At 37.9% G+C, this 15,859-nt stretch overlaps 1 protein-coding gene across 5 annotated transcripts in view; it reads left to right on the top strand.

The window, feature by feature from the left end:
• The window catches only part of Chl1 (cell adhesion molecule L1 like), a 595,242-nt gene that overhangs the window by 571,892 nt on the left and 7,491 nt on the right, over nucleotides 1-15,859 (top strand). For 4 of the 5 annotated variants that reach the window (XM_078033574.1, XM_078033571.1, XM_078033575.1 and 1 more), the window contains 8 exons: nucleotides 653-723; nucleotides 6,237-6,459; nucleotides 7,710-7,825; nucleotides 7,967-8,171; nucleotides 8,525-8,647; nucleotides 10,772-10,951; nucleotides 14,590-14,751; nucleotides 15,413-15,544. In XM_078033574.1, coding sequence (XP_077889700.1) covers nucleotides 653-723; nucleotides 6,237-6,459; nucleotides 7,710-7,825; nucleotides 7,967-8,171; nucleotides 8,525-8,647; nucleotides 10,772-10,951; nucleotides 14,590-14,751; nucleotides 15,413-15,544 — 1,212 coding nt within the window. The remainder of the gene's footprint in view (nucleotides 1-652; nucleotides 724-6,236; nucleotides 6,460-7,709; nucleotides 7,826-7,966; nucleotides 8,172-8,524; nucleotides 8,648-10,771; nucleotides 10,952-14,589; nucleotides 14,752-15,412; nucleotides 15,545-15,859) is intronic. The other variant, XM_078033576.1, reaches the window with a different exon arrangement.

The raw sequence follows: 15,859 nt of genomic DNA, 5'->3' as shown, positions 1-15,859 counted from the left end.
TCATATACAGACCTCTTTTTATTTTTTATTTTAGGACAGGGTCTCCCTAAATTGTTGAGGTGGGCTTCAAGCTTGCAATCCTCCTGCCTTACCCTCTCCAGTCATTAGGACCTCAGGTGTGCACCCCTCTGTCCAGCATGATAGTGATTTTTTTCCTGAGTGAAATAAATGTGCAAGGACATAATTCCTTTTTTGGACTGAGAAAAAGCAAGTTGGGAGATAACTGGATTTGATACTTGTATGATTTCAGTGTGCCTTGAACTCAGCACTCACCTCCTGCTTAGCTTTTTCTAATACAGAGGATCCATCGGAATATATTTCATGGTGACATGACATGCTGTTTGCTACATCGTGTCCTTAAAACTTGGTTGATGTCGTTAATTCGTGAGCTTTAATTTTCTTCTCTCAGAAGCAAACATTCACAACATTTATATCGACCAACAATTCTAACAGAAAAAACACAGCAGGTTTAGAATGAAAAATACGTTTTCAAAAGACAGGGTTAGAATTTAAACAAGGAGGTTTAAACCTAAGATGTGTCCCAAACCCAGTACTACCCATTGGGTAGTTTTGGAGGGGAATAATATGGTGATTTATCTACTGGTTACAAAGTAAGGAGAAAAAATAGTTCTGTTGCTTGTCATTTTTTCAGCTCCAGACAAGAACCCAGAAAACATAAGGGTGGAAGCGTCTCAGCCCAAGGAGATGATCATCAAATGGGAGGTGCGTATTCCACGATGTGTTGTGGGTTTCTTGGTGCCTCTGGTTAAGGACAGAGCAATGTATGTTTGCAATGTGAAGGACCACTGTGATTCCATGAAGTTATGACACAGAGGTGAGCCTTGGCGAATCATTCAAGCAGGACTCTACAGGTGGATGCGGTTGGTGTCTTACTGAAAGTTTCAGATTCCCCATCTTTTGACCATCCATGTTTAGATGCTCTCACATTCAAAAGATACAGAAAGCCTTTCACTATGTGGCTTAGTAAGGGCAATGCCAATGGGTGAACAGCCCCCCTCCACCCCACCTCCCGAAAGTAACAATCACCAACCCCTGTGGCCATTTTGCACATTCATTTCTAATTCCTAGAGCATCAGTAACACCATGTTCTAGCTGGAGAAACTGGGATCTGAGATGATGTGAGATGGTGAGGGTCTCCCGCTTCCTGCTCAGGCAGAAGTGAACAAAGCCAGAATTAAGCTTGATGTGCCAGGGCCCGTGGTGTAATGCCAGTGGCTTGGAAAACTGAGGAATCGCTAGTTCAAAGCCAACCTCAACAACTTAGTGAGGCCTTAAGCAGCTCAGTGAGATCCTGTCTCTAAATACAATATAAAAAGAATTGGGGATGTGGCTCGGTGGTTAAGCACCCCTTGGTTCAATCCCCAGTACTAAAAAAAAAAAAAAAAAAAAAAAAAAGGCTAGGATTCAAACATGGATGTGTTTAGACATTCAGTTCTACCTTCCCCCTTCACATATCCCTAATAAATGCTGTTAAATAGACTTTCCTCTTTACATTTGGGAAAAAATCATGTCTTCTGGGATAACTTCAGTTATTCTAGTATCATTTTTCCAAGTTTCTTCTGTAGCAGTGAAGCATGTCAGTTTTCATCTAGAACTTAGACATATTTCATGAGGAAATAAATTGTCCTGCATGAAAAAAAGATTATCATTCAACCGTCTGATTAATCATAGGCCTCCAATATTGATTTCATTGAATTTTGCATAAATATAGGACATTTTAGAACATAGGCTGGAATATACTGATTTATTTTTCCACTTTATTGTAGATATGATCTGTGATAGAACTTTAAAATGTATGAAGTTCATTTTATTTTTTTTCCTTCATAGTCTTTGTATTCATTATGTACACCCATGATCGGACCTTACAAATTATTTCAGCAATATTTTTATATAAACACTAACATTTTACTTCTATTTTTGTGATGTTAAATTTTGCAAATTTAAGATATGGAAATTTCTTTTAAAAATGGTACTTCTAAGAAACTAGGTATATTCTATAATATTATTTTGTCTTTAAATTTGCAGTCATAGGGGCTGGGTTTGTGGCTCAGTGGTAGAGCACTTGCCTAGCATGTGTGAGGCACTGGGTTTTATCCTCAGCATCACATGAAAATAAATAAACAAAATAAAGGCATGTGTCCGTCTGTAGCTAAATTTTTTTAAAAAATTGCAGTCATAGATAGTTATTGCTACATTATCTTGATAATTTATGAGTCTGAAATTATGTTAACCATTTATTCTATTTTTAAAATATATTTTTAGCTGTACAAGGACACTATATTCTTATTTTTATTTATTTATTTTTATGTGGTGCTGAGGATTGAACCCAGTGCCTCATGCATGTGAGGCAAGCGCTCTACCACTGAGCTACAATCCAGCCCTAATCGTTTATTCTTTGAGAGTATATTGGTTTTATCCTCCCAAGTTCCATGGAAATTTCCAAGTTCCATAGAAATTTCCAGAAGGTATAGATGTGGAACTGGTGAAATGACAATACTACTGTGTAATTTGCAGGTCAGTGCCCCAGAGAAACCCATGTTCCACCAAAGTGAACTTCCGAGTCTCTCCACTGGGAGCGCCATGGAGCACGGTGGAGTCAGGTGCATCTTTTGTACAGAGAAGCTGAGGCTCTCAGAGTTTAGTGCCCCCACCTGGGTGCTGCCCACTGACTCAGTAACAAGAGCAGGGAAGGAGTCTCCAGCTACCTTACAGCTCCTCTTCTTTATAAGTGACTCTCTGCTCCCCAAAGTTGCTCAAGACCTAATTCATGTTCTCTGAGTGCGTTGAGACGATCCCAAGAAAGTTTTATAGTTTGTCTTTGAAGAGCAAATCCCATGTGAATTAAGTGACTGGCGCTAGGAAGTAGAGACAGGGATTTGGAACTAGACTGACAGTTACACTCATGTGTGTGTAACTGTGTTTCACGTTATTGTGAAGTATCACAGTTCTGACCACTACTGACACAGCCAGCCATGTGGAAGAACATTCGTTCATTGAGATTTGGTTTTTTGTTTTGTTTTGTTTTGCATGAATCATCTGGGAAGTTGTTAGAAAGAAGGTAGATGCCTGAGTGGAGTTACTGTATGGAGTTACCTGACCCCACCCCTAGCAACTGACTCACAAAATTATTCCTAGCTGCAAATGATCAAGGAGACACAATATTTTTTTGAAAGTTGATCTTTCATAAGAGGATTAACAGATGAGCAGCGAAAAAGGTGCCCTTAATTTCATTTTGTTTTCGCATTAAATAGAATTCAATTCAAGTAAACATTAAATTTTAATTTAATCCTAGAATTAGTTTTCTTAGTTGGCATTACCTTCCCAAGTCTACTTTTCATATATTAAGTAGACCATGACTCACCTATATTGTTTAAGTGTTAAAATATAATGGCCTGTTTCTCAGAAGAGAAAAGAGCCCTCTATAGCTTAGTTAGTTACATAGATAGAATAATTTTTACTTGGCAGTTTCCAACTATCCATAAGCATTATTTTATTTGTATGAATTTTTCAACTTCTTTCAATAAATAACAAATATCTCATTTCAAAAACACCCCCAAACCAACCAACCAACCAACCAATTACCAAACTTTCTACCAATACTGTAAAGTAGAAGCTTCTTCATCTACTGGTTTTGTGAGTATAGTCAGCTTGTGTAGCTCCTGAAGGACCTGAGGTTAACTATTTCTGCTGAAAGTGTAATAAAATGATCTACCTGCTTTAACATGCAATTAGTAGACTCTATTCAGATGATCTGGCGACTCCAGTTAGAAAAATGTATTCTTGAAAATTGCTATGGGAATAGATTGTAAAAAGTGTTCCCACTGCAAAAATCTGATATTTTTCAGATATGTTTTATATAATAATTTGAGGTCTATTTGTGAGATACACTAACTAGCCCAATTTACCTTTTCTACAATGTGTGCCTTTCTTAAAACGACATCTTGTATAAAATAAATAAAATTTTTGTCAATTAAAAATAAATGAAAATGTTCAAACTTTTTTTTGTAAATAGAATTAAGGCAGTGTGGCCATCTGTCTTCAGCTAATTACATCAGGGATTAACTCACTGATGAGGCTAAGGCTATAACCCAATCATTTCTCCTTCAAACCTCGCTTTGTCTCCCATGTGAGCTTTTGGGGGACACCTCATCTAACCTGTAACAGCAAGCCTTGTATCTCTACTCTAGTTCTTCTGCTGTTCTCTTTTGGGGAGCTTATTTGAGAACATTCTTATTTTAAAGCCAAATACCCTGCTGCTTCTTCAGAAGTCTGGTCAGCCAAGAACCTGTCAGCATAGCTAAAAGATTCTTCTGAGCACTTATCCAGTTTATTTTAAAATTTGTTAGAGAAATTTATTAAATTTACTTCTTGTCCTTGGAGCAAAGCGCATATAAATTGAATAACGTTATCTGTGCACATTTATTGTCAGGAGGGGCTGAAGGAAATTATAATTCTGGATTGCTCTGTAGAGAGTTAATAGCTGATTCATTTCTACAGCGCTAAAGTCCCTGGTGAAGTTATATCCGGCTTGTATTAAAATGTCTTGGAGTAAAGCTTTTCAGTAAATTCAAGTATTAACAATGATTGTGGAATCGCTCAGAAAGTTTTTTGTTTTGCTTTGATTTTTTTTTTTTTTTTTTTGCTTACAGAAAATTTAAGTATTCACCTTGGAATAGGCATACAACTTAAAATTACTTGCTGAAATAGCATGATACTTTCAACTTAATTCTAACTAATGCTTCTAATAAGTATTTTAGCAAATTAGATGGAATAAAAAAAACCATTACAAATTCTGCGAGAACATTATATATGGTATTATTGAATCACCCACATATAAAATGAAATTACTGTTAATGTAAGTGAACTTTATATCCAGGATTAAAATTATATTTTAAATGTATTTCCTACATCTGAATTGCTTAAATAAAATTCCCATTTTGTGAAATTAAATGAGTGGCTTACATCACATTAATGTTTTTTTAAATTAAAGTATTGCTTAATTAAAAGCTAGGGTGGGAATAATCAATTTCTTGTGTTAGAAGTTTCTCCACCAAACACTTGTATACAGTAAAATAAAGTGGATGAGAGAGGCACATGCTCTTAAAGAATCCGAAACAGAATAGTTAAGAAGCTGCGGAATGATTAATGTATAAAGAGGAACTACTGCTCCTGGGCTCTGGGGTATAAATATGATTATTTTCTAGAATGAATGTTAGATTGTCTCTCTTCTGTCATGGAAGAAAGATGGAGCATGAGATTAGTGGAATCCAGTGGAGGGGGGCTGTTCTTGGAAAACCATGGACATTCCACTCATGACTCAAGAATCCATGGCTACCTCTTTTTCATTTCTGCAAATTACATTGGAGCGATAATATATATATATATATAATGGAAAGTTCCTGTACCAGCTAAAACTTTCTGTGGAATGTATTTGTAAACTGTTTTCTAGATGAAAACTTAAGATTTAACCAAAGGAACATAATTCAGGCATCTCAACTGTGGGCTTCTCATTACTTAGGAAGGCACAGAACTGATTTGCAAGCAAATAACAGCAATATTTTACAACTGTTCTGACCCAAAGAAGAGTATTTAAGCAGTCTCTGGGTTAACGTGTCTATGATGACATCAAATGTGGTTTTCCTTTTTATTGGTACAAGACAGTCATGTGTAATAGAGGGTTCACTGTGGCATATTGGTACATGCACCTAACATACTTTGGTCAGTTTTATTCCCCACTATTTCTCCTTGCTCTCCTCCCTGCCCTGACCCTCTTTCTTTACCCTATTCCCACTGGTCTCATCTTTCATTTTTTTTTTTTTGAGACACTCAACCACTGAGCCACCTTCCCAGCCCTATTTTATGTTTTATTTAGAGACAGCATCTCACTGAATGGCTTAGTGAGGCGGCTTTGAACTTGGGATCCTCCTGCCTCAGCCTCCCAAGCTGCTGGGATTTACAGGCAGGGGTACACTACTGTCATGAAATCCCCCTTTTCCCTTTTTCTCTCTAGCTTTTGTGTATGAGGAAAAAAAAAAAAAACTTAACCCTTGACTTTCTGCTTTGGACTCATTTCATTCAGCATGATGTTCTCCAGTTCCACCTACTCATCTTTGAGTGACAGAATGCCATTCTTCTTCATGGCCGCTTAGAACTCCATCCTGTTTGGGTACCTTTTCTTGACCTATTCATGGAATGTGTTTTGGCTTCTATTTTAGCCTTTGAAGTCCATGGAGCAGAATGGACCCGGCCTGGAGTACAAAGTGTCCTGGAAGCCCAAGGGAACCTCAGAGGAGTGGGAAGAGGAAACGGTCACAAACCACACGTTACGGGTGATGACAGCTACCGTCTATGCACCTTATGACGTCCAAGTTCAAGCCGTCAATCAGCTTGGTGCTGCACCTGAGCCGCAGTCAGTGACCCTGTACTCTGGAGAAGACTGTAAGTGTTGTACCCGAAAACCCCTTAGCACTCAGGAACAGTTTTTCCTGAGTGTAGTGCATTTATGTCCACAAGCATTTTTGAGCACCTACTGCATGCAAAGAGAATATACGAGCTGGAAAAGGTAAAAGAAATAACTTTCAGGTTGCGTGCAGGATGGTTGATCAATACACGGTGCTGAAGAAGTACTTGGGATGTTTCATCTTTGTTTTCCTAGAAAAACGTTCTCTCTCTATTTTGAATATCAAAGACCTGAAATTATCACTGTGCTCAGTTGAGCAATAAAACTGTCCTGAACTTTTAAAAGTCTGCAGTTAGCTTTGCCCTTCGTTTTGAAGGACTTCCCAACAGCTCTCTGCTGCCAAGCCATGGGCCTCACCTGCCTGTCTGGAGATGACTTATTACAAATAAGGCACAGACCCAGATCTGTATATAGAATTGTACACACACACACACACACTCATGCTCACACACACACACACTCATGCTTACACGCAGCAGTTAGGAAGCGCTGGTGATATGATCATATTACTAATTGCTAATAGCATTTGAACTGCTGCAAGCATGACTAGAGAAAGAGAAGTCTCTGTGTTCCATATCATTACAAATGGGGAGTTATTTTGATCATTCCTTTCAGCATCACTTGATGTTCAGATTTTTCTACTCAAATAGAAAGAGTAGAACTCAGAACTTATTACCTGGTAGTCCCGGCTGTACTGTCTTAGGGTTTATTCCTTGCTGTTATTCTTCCCTGCAGAAGAGGATAATGAGAGCCATCTCATAAGGTTACTCTAAGGATTGCATAGGTTGACTACTTTAATCTTTAGAATAACCCTATGAACCATGCCTGACATATAGCATGTGTTCCATGAGTGCTTTTGTTTTTTAATATTTGATTAAACGAATGCCCGAGTCATATTTTATATTGCTGGTGTAGTTCATTTGCTTTAAAGGACAAGATGGCCACAGGATGTTTCCCGGTATGTTGTTTTAAATTCCCTTTGCATTTGCCCACGTGATAAACCTCCAGAGAGCCTCATTTCTTAGTTTTGTATGGGACGTTCTCTTCCAGGAACCCATATGGGCTGAGGAACTCCTCTGGAAGGAGGAAATCTGGTTTCCATTCAGATTTAATTTTACGAAAGTCTTGTCCCTTGATCAAGCAGTATGAGAATCACCTCTAGGGAAGGATTGTCATCTTTGTGTTTAGAGGTGGTTAAAGAAGCTCATCAACCTCCTGTGCTTAACAGACCCTGACACGGCGCCAGTGATCCATGGGGTGGACGTTATAAACAGCACGTTGGTGAAAGTTGGCTGGTCAACAATCCCCAAGGACAGGGTGCACGGACATCTGAAAGGATACCAGGTCTTTATCACCCCTTTTCTTATTGTTCTGTTTGGGTCTCTCCTGAGCCATGTGAGCTAATTTTGGAGGAAGCCAAAAGAGAATCTGCCACTGCGGTTGATGTGTGATGGATAGGTGAAAAGGCTCATGTTTTCATTGCAGATAAATTGGTGGAAAACAAAGAGTCTCTTGGATGGAAGAGTGCATCCCAAGGAAGTAAACATTCTAAGATTTTCAGGACAAAGAAACTATGGAATGGTCCCTTCCCTAGATCCCTTCAGTGAATTTCACTTGACCGTCTTGGCCTATAATTCCAAAGGTGCTGGGCCTGAGAGTGAGCCTTATATATTTCAAACACCAGAAGGAGGTAAGAAAATAACCAAGGTAGGGGTTGGGGTTGTGGCTCAGTGGTAGAGCGCTTGCCTGGCATGTGTAAGGCACGGGGTTTGATCCTCAGCACCACATAAATATAAATAAATAAAATAAAGATATTGTGTTCACCTACAACTAAAAAAATTAAAAGAAAATTAAAAAGAAAAGAACCAAGTAGAATAATAGTTTTAACAATGGGAATTGTCCAGTGGCCTTATTAAACATGGCCTCCCCTATTAATAGTTAATACATACTTGTTTGAGTTAACTCCTCAATTTCTCTAACAATTTGTAATCTAATAGGGCTTATTAGGAACTTACCACTTGTTTATGATTTTGTGTTTTCTAGTGCCCGAACAACCAGCTTTTCTCAAAGTCATCAAAGTTGATAAAGACACTGCCACTTTATCCTGGGGACTACCTAAGAAACTAAATGGAAACTTAACTGGCTATCTGTTACAATACCAGATAAGTAAGTAGCAATTTGCATCAGGGTTCACTTGCTTGTAGGTCACTTTTTAGCAGGAGGAGTTGGCATGCTGTATTAAAGATCTAACGATTACCTAAGTCTATGTTTTGGAGGCTGCAATACTTCCTTTATAGCACACAGGTCTGTAAAGTCACTTGCAGGAACATTTCAGCCCTGACCTGTTTTTATAATTAAAGTTTTATTGGAACACAACCATGACCATGTCCTCTTATTTATATATTGCCTGGAGCTGTGTTCTCACTAGATTGGCCAAAGGGGGTTGTTGCCACAGAGGATCCTGGTCCTCCAGAGTCTAAAATATTTATGGTCTATCTCTCGGTATAAAAAGTTTGTAGATCTCAGTTCCAGAAGAATAATAATGTGTCAGTGGGTGCCAGAAAACATATGTTTACTATTCATTACAATTTGTAAAGAAGAGGCCTTGGGAATTAAGAAACTTGATCAGGGACAGAGTTAGTATGCAACATAAAGAAGATTTGAGGGCTGTGGTTGTAGTTCAGTGGCAGAGCACTTACCTAGCATGCATGAGGCACCGGGTTCGATTCTCAGCACTGCACATAAATAAATAAAATAAAGGTCCATTTTGACAACTAAAAAATATTTTTAAAAAATTAAAAAAGAAGAAGATTCAAAGCACCGTGACTCTCATACTACACTGTCTCATCTGCCTGGAATACATGGTTCTGGTCTCAACCCTAAACATACTTGTGTGTGCAGAAGCCTGTATCTCCATCACTCTGGTTCAGGTAACACGGAGAGGATCATAGTGTTGTCTTTGATCATAATTCAGAAAATTGCCGCAGTCTGGCTGCAGCAAAATAACTGGGGGGTGACGAATAACTTGTGTAGATCTATACAGCAGGAGTAGGAGCCGTTTATTGTAGGACAGGAGGGGTATATATACATTTTGCACAGCTTATCTTAATCAGCATAAACTAGATACATCAGTCAACCAATAAGGAATCTCCACACTTAATGGCTTGCTTTTGTTACTTCTCAAACCACTCCCTCTGGCATTTTGCCAGGCACCATCCAGACTTGTTTACAGACCTTAACAGAAAATAATCTGCCCATATGCTCCTGTGCCATGAGATTGAAAATGTTTAAGCAAAATTAGATCATTTTGAAATGGTAGGACATCCTTGCTATAACAATCTTCTCATCTAAGCATCAAGTTAAATGGAAAATCTGGGGCTCAGACCACAGAAAACTTACGCAGTAGCCTAACAATGAGGATTTTAGAATTTGAGGGTATGAAATCCTGTAAGGTTAAAAAAAACCGAGAAGAATCCAGTCTAATGGGCTTAGGAAAGCCAGCCCATCGGAGCTCCAATGTGCTACTCACGCATCACTTAAAGATCTTGCAGCTTTCGCAGCGATGACTTCTGCAGAGTAGGGTGCATGTATTTAGCTACTTGTAAGCCAGATTCAAATGGAAGTAGCATTTTTTAGCATTTTTGAATGCTTGTTGTGTAGCAAGATCATTACCAAATACACTCTCTGCATTATTTTATTAAAATTTAAAAAAAAAAAAAACAACTAAGATCAGTACTGTCAGTATTCCACGGAAGCAGGAATTGAGGCATACTGACAACACTTACCTGGGGGTATATGTCACTTCATTGTAATTCAAGGAACAAATGGTCTTATTTGGTGACACACATTAAACTAGGGACCATATAATCACTGTCTAAATTGTCCCTCCAGGAGAAGATTAAAAGTACTTAAGTCAAGGATACAATGAAAATAATGGGGGAAAGTCCATCATTTTTAATGAGTACTATGAAGGTGGCTGGCTCCAATATGGCATAGCGATTAGGAATGCAATCTCTGGGGTCAAACGATGATGGTTTATGCAAATCTCAGTTTGCCAATTACCGACTCTAGATCTGGGCAAAGTGTTTATTCTTGATCAATCTCAGTCATCCCCCAATGCCTGAGTAATCAGTAATCCCGTCTATACCCTAAGATTGGATGAGTCGATAGTTATGAATAATTAAAATAATTCCTTGTGCAACACAGGCATATGTATAAGCAAAACTAAGGGGCGGTGTCACTTGAGTAATGTGAAATGTGAGGCATCATTATGTCCGTTTATTCCTCTAGTCAATGACACCGATGAGATTGGAGAATTAAATGCTGTCAACATTTCAACTCCAACCAAACCCAGCTGGCGTCTCTCAAACCTCAATGCAACCACCAAGTACAAGTTCTACTTGAGAGCTTGCACTTCCAAAGGCTGTGGGAAGCCCATCACGGAGGAGAGTGCCACCTTGGGAGAAGGGAGTAAGTACCCCAGCCTTCTGCACCTTGTGTCTTGACACACCCGTGGTACTAGAAAAGAAATGCACCATGCACTCATGGGAGATGAGGAAAGATTGCAGTCCAAATCCGTCTGACCTTCTGTTTCCCGTGAGCATAGATACGGAATTTACTAACACTGTTGACAAAGTTCACACGGATGAGTTATGAATAGCAGCAATCAGACCCTAGCTGAGCCTACACTAAGGCCAGGAACCGTAATTCTTCTTAATTAAAGTAGGAGACACCAGGTCATGAAGTCATTCACGAGGTTGGTGGAGGGATATTTTTTCTTTGAGTAATGAATCCATAAAGAATAATATTTGCCTTTCACCTCAATAGGCATTTTGCCACACAGCGATAATGTATCTTATTTCCAGACCTGGATTCATATCATGCATAGATTTAGATGTCTCTTTTGTTTTACTATCTGGTGGTTGATACCAACTACCTGAATGGAAAGTGGCTCACCAATTATGATTTCACTTGCAGTTCAATTCTCCTTATTCAACTAGACTTTTCTTTTCGGTCCTATCTTATAACCACATTTTCCTTCCTGAATTATTTCTCCATTTATGATGTTAGCAGTGTTCTTCCTAAATTTTTTTTTTTAATACCCAGAGGCACCAGCAGAGAAATAAGCTGGCAAAGTGAAGGGAAAAGCATCAGAGGAACTGGTGTATTCACTAAAAAGTTAAGAAGGACTTCTGAAGGGTTCAGGCCGGTCAGGCATGGGGGGATTTGGTGGAAAAAGAAGCAGTGGGTGTTGGGGAAGGGAAATACATGCATTTGTTTACCACGTAGCAGGTGGCAAATATTGTTCTGTTGTAAATGCTTTTCCAAATTGTAGATTAGAAAAACAACAGGTTCAGGGGGAAGAAATACCAAGAGGAGAAAACAGTAAGAAGAACATTTATTAAAGAGAGATTTTAAATAGACATGAGTTTGTGAGTCACCATAAATCAGTGTGTCTCTACCTCTTCTTGTCTCTACTTGATCTTCTTTGTTTTCTTTTTGGTAATGGGGATTGAACTCAGGGGCACTCAACCACTGAGCCATATCCCCAGCTCTATTTTGTATTTAATTCAGAGACAGGGTCTCACTGAGTTTCTTAGCACCTCACTGTTGCTGAGGCTGGCTTTGTTGGGATCCTCCTGCCTGAGCCTCCTGTGCTCCTGGGATTAAAAGTGTGCACCACCATACCCGGCTTCTACTTTATCTTGTTAACAAAATTTTTATGTTCTTCCAAATCCTTAAACACTTAAAACTCCCTTAAATAGGAAGAAGATACATTCAAATAACCCGAAAAGGCATCCCAAAAACTATTCCCAAGGGAGAATTGAACACTGAGTGCAATAAACTGATTTATCTTCTCATAAAATTTAAACCAACTTCAAGAGGGTGGCTGGACCCTTTCTAGTGACTAAAGGATCTTATTTGTTAGGGATTCAAACTGGCATCCAAGGTTCCATTCAGAGATGAGAAGTCGTCACCTATATACATCCTGTAAAATATATCCAAATAAATTCCGTTATTTTTAACAACAGGTTTGAAGGCACAGAAATGGTTGTTGGATAGAAACAGGAACATGAGATTCATGGGAAATGCTAGTCTGATTCTTGCCAATTTGCAGCATAAAAGGAAAAAAAAAATCACACAACTGCCTCACCAATGTTGCACATTCTAGCATGTAGGTTGAAGATTTGGGGCTAGGTTGCATTCATGCTTGACAAATTGGGGTGTGCAGGGTGGAAATGCCGCGTGTGTGATTTTAACCAGTGCTACATCATCTCTCTGCGAACTAAAGATATCACTAATGTTCTCTAGTATCTTAAAGCAGAGTTCTTCACTGTCTTATGTGTGGATAATATAAAAATGTTCCTTACTAGAGTATTTGTGCTCTTTTTCAGGAATCTTCATTTTCAATTATCCCTTCCTCAGTTGACACTGATTTCTCTTCTGTAGATATGTCTTGCCATATGTCTTATCCCTTTCCCCCCTCACTGGGTTTCAATATGATCTTTGCAAAAAAAAAAAAAAAGTATATTTCTGCCGAGGAGATGCATCTTGGCATCATTAGATACTGCAAAAATGATACCTTTTGTGCAAATTGGAATCTACTACTGCATGTCTGTCTTCTTCTTGCTCTGCCTACATAGCCCATTTTAAGATGGTTTGGTGCTTATTTATACTGTGTTATGCAATAGACATGCATTTAAAAAAAAAAAGTCCTCTGGTATTCGTTCCAATTTTTGGGTGACTCCCATTCCATAATCTGAGAGAGGGGAAAAAAATGAAGTTAATTAGAAATATTATTTTGTGTGATTAGTTGTTTCAATAAATCATATGCTTTTCTCTATTTTTTCAAAAGTTTGAACTACTTAACATTATACTAATATTTCTTTTTTTCCCAGGCTCAAAATTGATTGCATTCTATTTCAACGTTGATTAATCCTAAAGGCTTTGCTCAGCTCTATAACTGACCTTATGTTGTCCAGGGTGCCACTTTAAATAAAGGCTTTCAGTTGTTCATTAACTATATAAGCAATTTGTATTCTATAGTGAAGTTATAACCAAATATTGAAGGTAACATATACCCATTTGAGACAGAGTTTTCATAAGTCCTTATATTCTAAATAAGAAACACTTTATTTCATGTATAAATTGTTATATCGTTTTCAGGTTTGCATTTATAAAATTGAGTTGATTCCTAGCAAAAGTATATATCAAATGCAAAAATAGTTTGCATATTTGGTTGCAAGATCAGAAATTTTATGTATTTAATGAAACTTGAAATGAAATTTAATGAAACTTGAAATGAAATTTATGAAATTTAATGAAACTTGACTCATTTTCATCTGTTACTCTGAGGTTCTACCATCAATGTATTGACTTCTCGATAATTCTTTTTGGAAAATTATTAATTTCTCCTACCACTTTCAAAAATGTCAGTGAAACCATTCCATTTAAATGTTCCTATAAACCTGCACTTTATGTAGCTTAAATTTCCACTAATTTCAAATATTTAATATATAACCATATTATGATGATATTCCATCAGTATTTATAGAGAAGATCGAGTCAAAAAGAATATGTATGAATCTATAGGTGTATGTGCATGTGCGTATATCTATATGTACGTACATAATGTAGTGATTTAATATTTAGTTATTTTAAATATATTTAAGTAAAATCATAATGCCATATGCTGTCAATTATAAGTCAAACAGGCCTTTGTCATTTCCCCACTAGGTCTCTGGAAATCCAAAATTGCACATCACAGAATATAACTTCTTTGAAGTCTGTGTTTGGGTTTGAACCACTCACATGACCGGGCAGATTTATAGACCATTCCATCCACAACCTATCATCTCAAGAGCCCATGAATCAATCAAACTCATTTCATTTATTCATTTCAGCATATTAAAAAAAAAACACAAGTCTTGAAATGTTGATATTCTCATTCATTCCATTATCCAAGACCTATTTAAGAAAATGAAATGCTAAAATGGCTTGATTTTTTTTTTTCAATCTCAAATAACAGAATATTTTTTTTTTACCTGTCATATCCTGCCTTTCAGTGGTGACATAATTTATATGATTTCACTGTGTACCTTTCTCAGGTGAAGGTGTCAGGAAGATGACAGAAGGAGTAAATCTTACTCAAAAGATTCACCCCGTAGAGGTATTTGAGCCGGGAGCGGAACATATAGTTCACCTCATGACTAAGAATTGGGGTGATAACGATAGTATTTTTCAAGATGTAATTGAGACAAGAGGGAGAGGTGAGAAACGAGCTTCTGTTTGGGGTAGTCTTCGGCCGTCCCTCTGTGTCCTGTGAATTCATTTTACATTTCACATTAAAGACAAAACCAGAGAGCCCCTTAGCTACCAAGGGCATCATGTCCATTTTTATTGCCACAGCATCTTAAAATCATCCAAACGAAAAACACCTCGCACTCGTTCAGTTGATCCCTACGGTTTCTACCAGAGTTGTTGCTTAAAAATGCCTCCTGCTAATTAACGCATGTTAATAACGAGAACTAAAAGGAAAACAAGAACCCAACCCCAACTCCCAGAGGCTCCATGGCGTTGTGCTTATAACCAAGTCAGCTCCTGCTTTCTTTGCCCCTCTGCTTCTAGCCTACTGAAGGTCCCCTGCCTCCACTGTCCTCTCTGGTTTTCCTCCTAATCAAAGCAATTTATTATCAAAGGCCCTTTCTTAATAAATATGGAATGATTCCTTAGTGTCCTCCCCCACCCCCTCATCCCCGCCAAGGAAAGACCCTCAGATCACTTTTCTTCTGGTATCATTCCAAGGAAAAATAATATCGATGTCATTTTGGTTGTTTAAAAAAAAATTCTGACTTTCCCCCAAAGTGATGTGATGTGTACATTACTGTTCCTAGCATTCAATGTTTCGACTTCTTTTCTTTCGTATGACAGAATATGCCGGGTTGTATGATGACATCTCCACTCAAGGCTGGTTTATCGGACTGATGTGTGCAATCGCTCTTCTCACACTGATTCTGTTAACTGTTTGCTTTGTGAAGAGGAATAAAGGTGGGAAGTATTCAGGTAAGACCGTTTCTTCCCTGAGTGATTTTTAACAAACGGTGTTTTCTGGGATGCATTCTTCAGAAACCTTTATTTCATATTGCACATCAAAGTGAAACTTAAAGCAAATTCCATAAATATACTAGAGGGAGAATACTGCTGAATGAACCAACTAAAGAAAAATGTGCGATCTATCCTATTATCTCTAAGTAGTTGCTTGTTTTCTAGTTTCTAGTATTTAAAACAGGCTCTAACAAGGCACATAATAGTTCCATTCTTTTATTTTCTATCCATAAAATATCTGAGATATTAAGGAAATGTATTCATAAATCACAC

Source organism: Ictidomys tridecemlineatus, chromosome 16, assembly GCF_052094955.1.
Source record: "Ictidomys tridecemlineatus isolate mIctTri1 chromosome 16, mIctTri1.hap1, whole genome shotgun sequence".
Lineage (NCBI taxonomy): Eukaryota > Metazoa > Chordata > Mammalia > Rodentia > Sciuridae > Ictidomys > Ictidomys tridecemlineatus.
The sequence above is the reverse complement of the archived record's forward strand: the minus strand, read 5'-3'. Positions and strand labels throughout refer to the sequence as shown.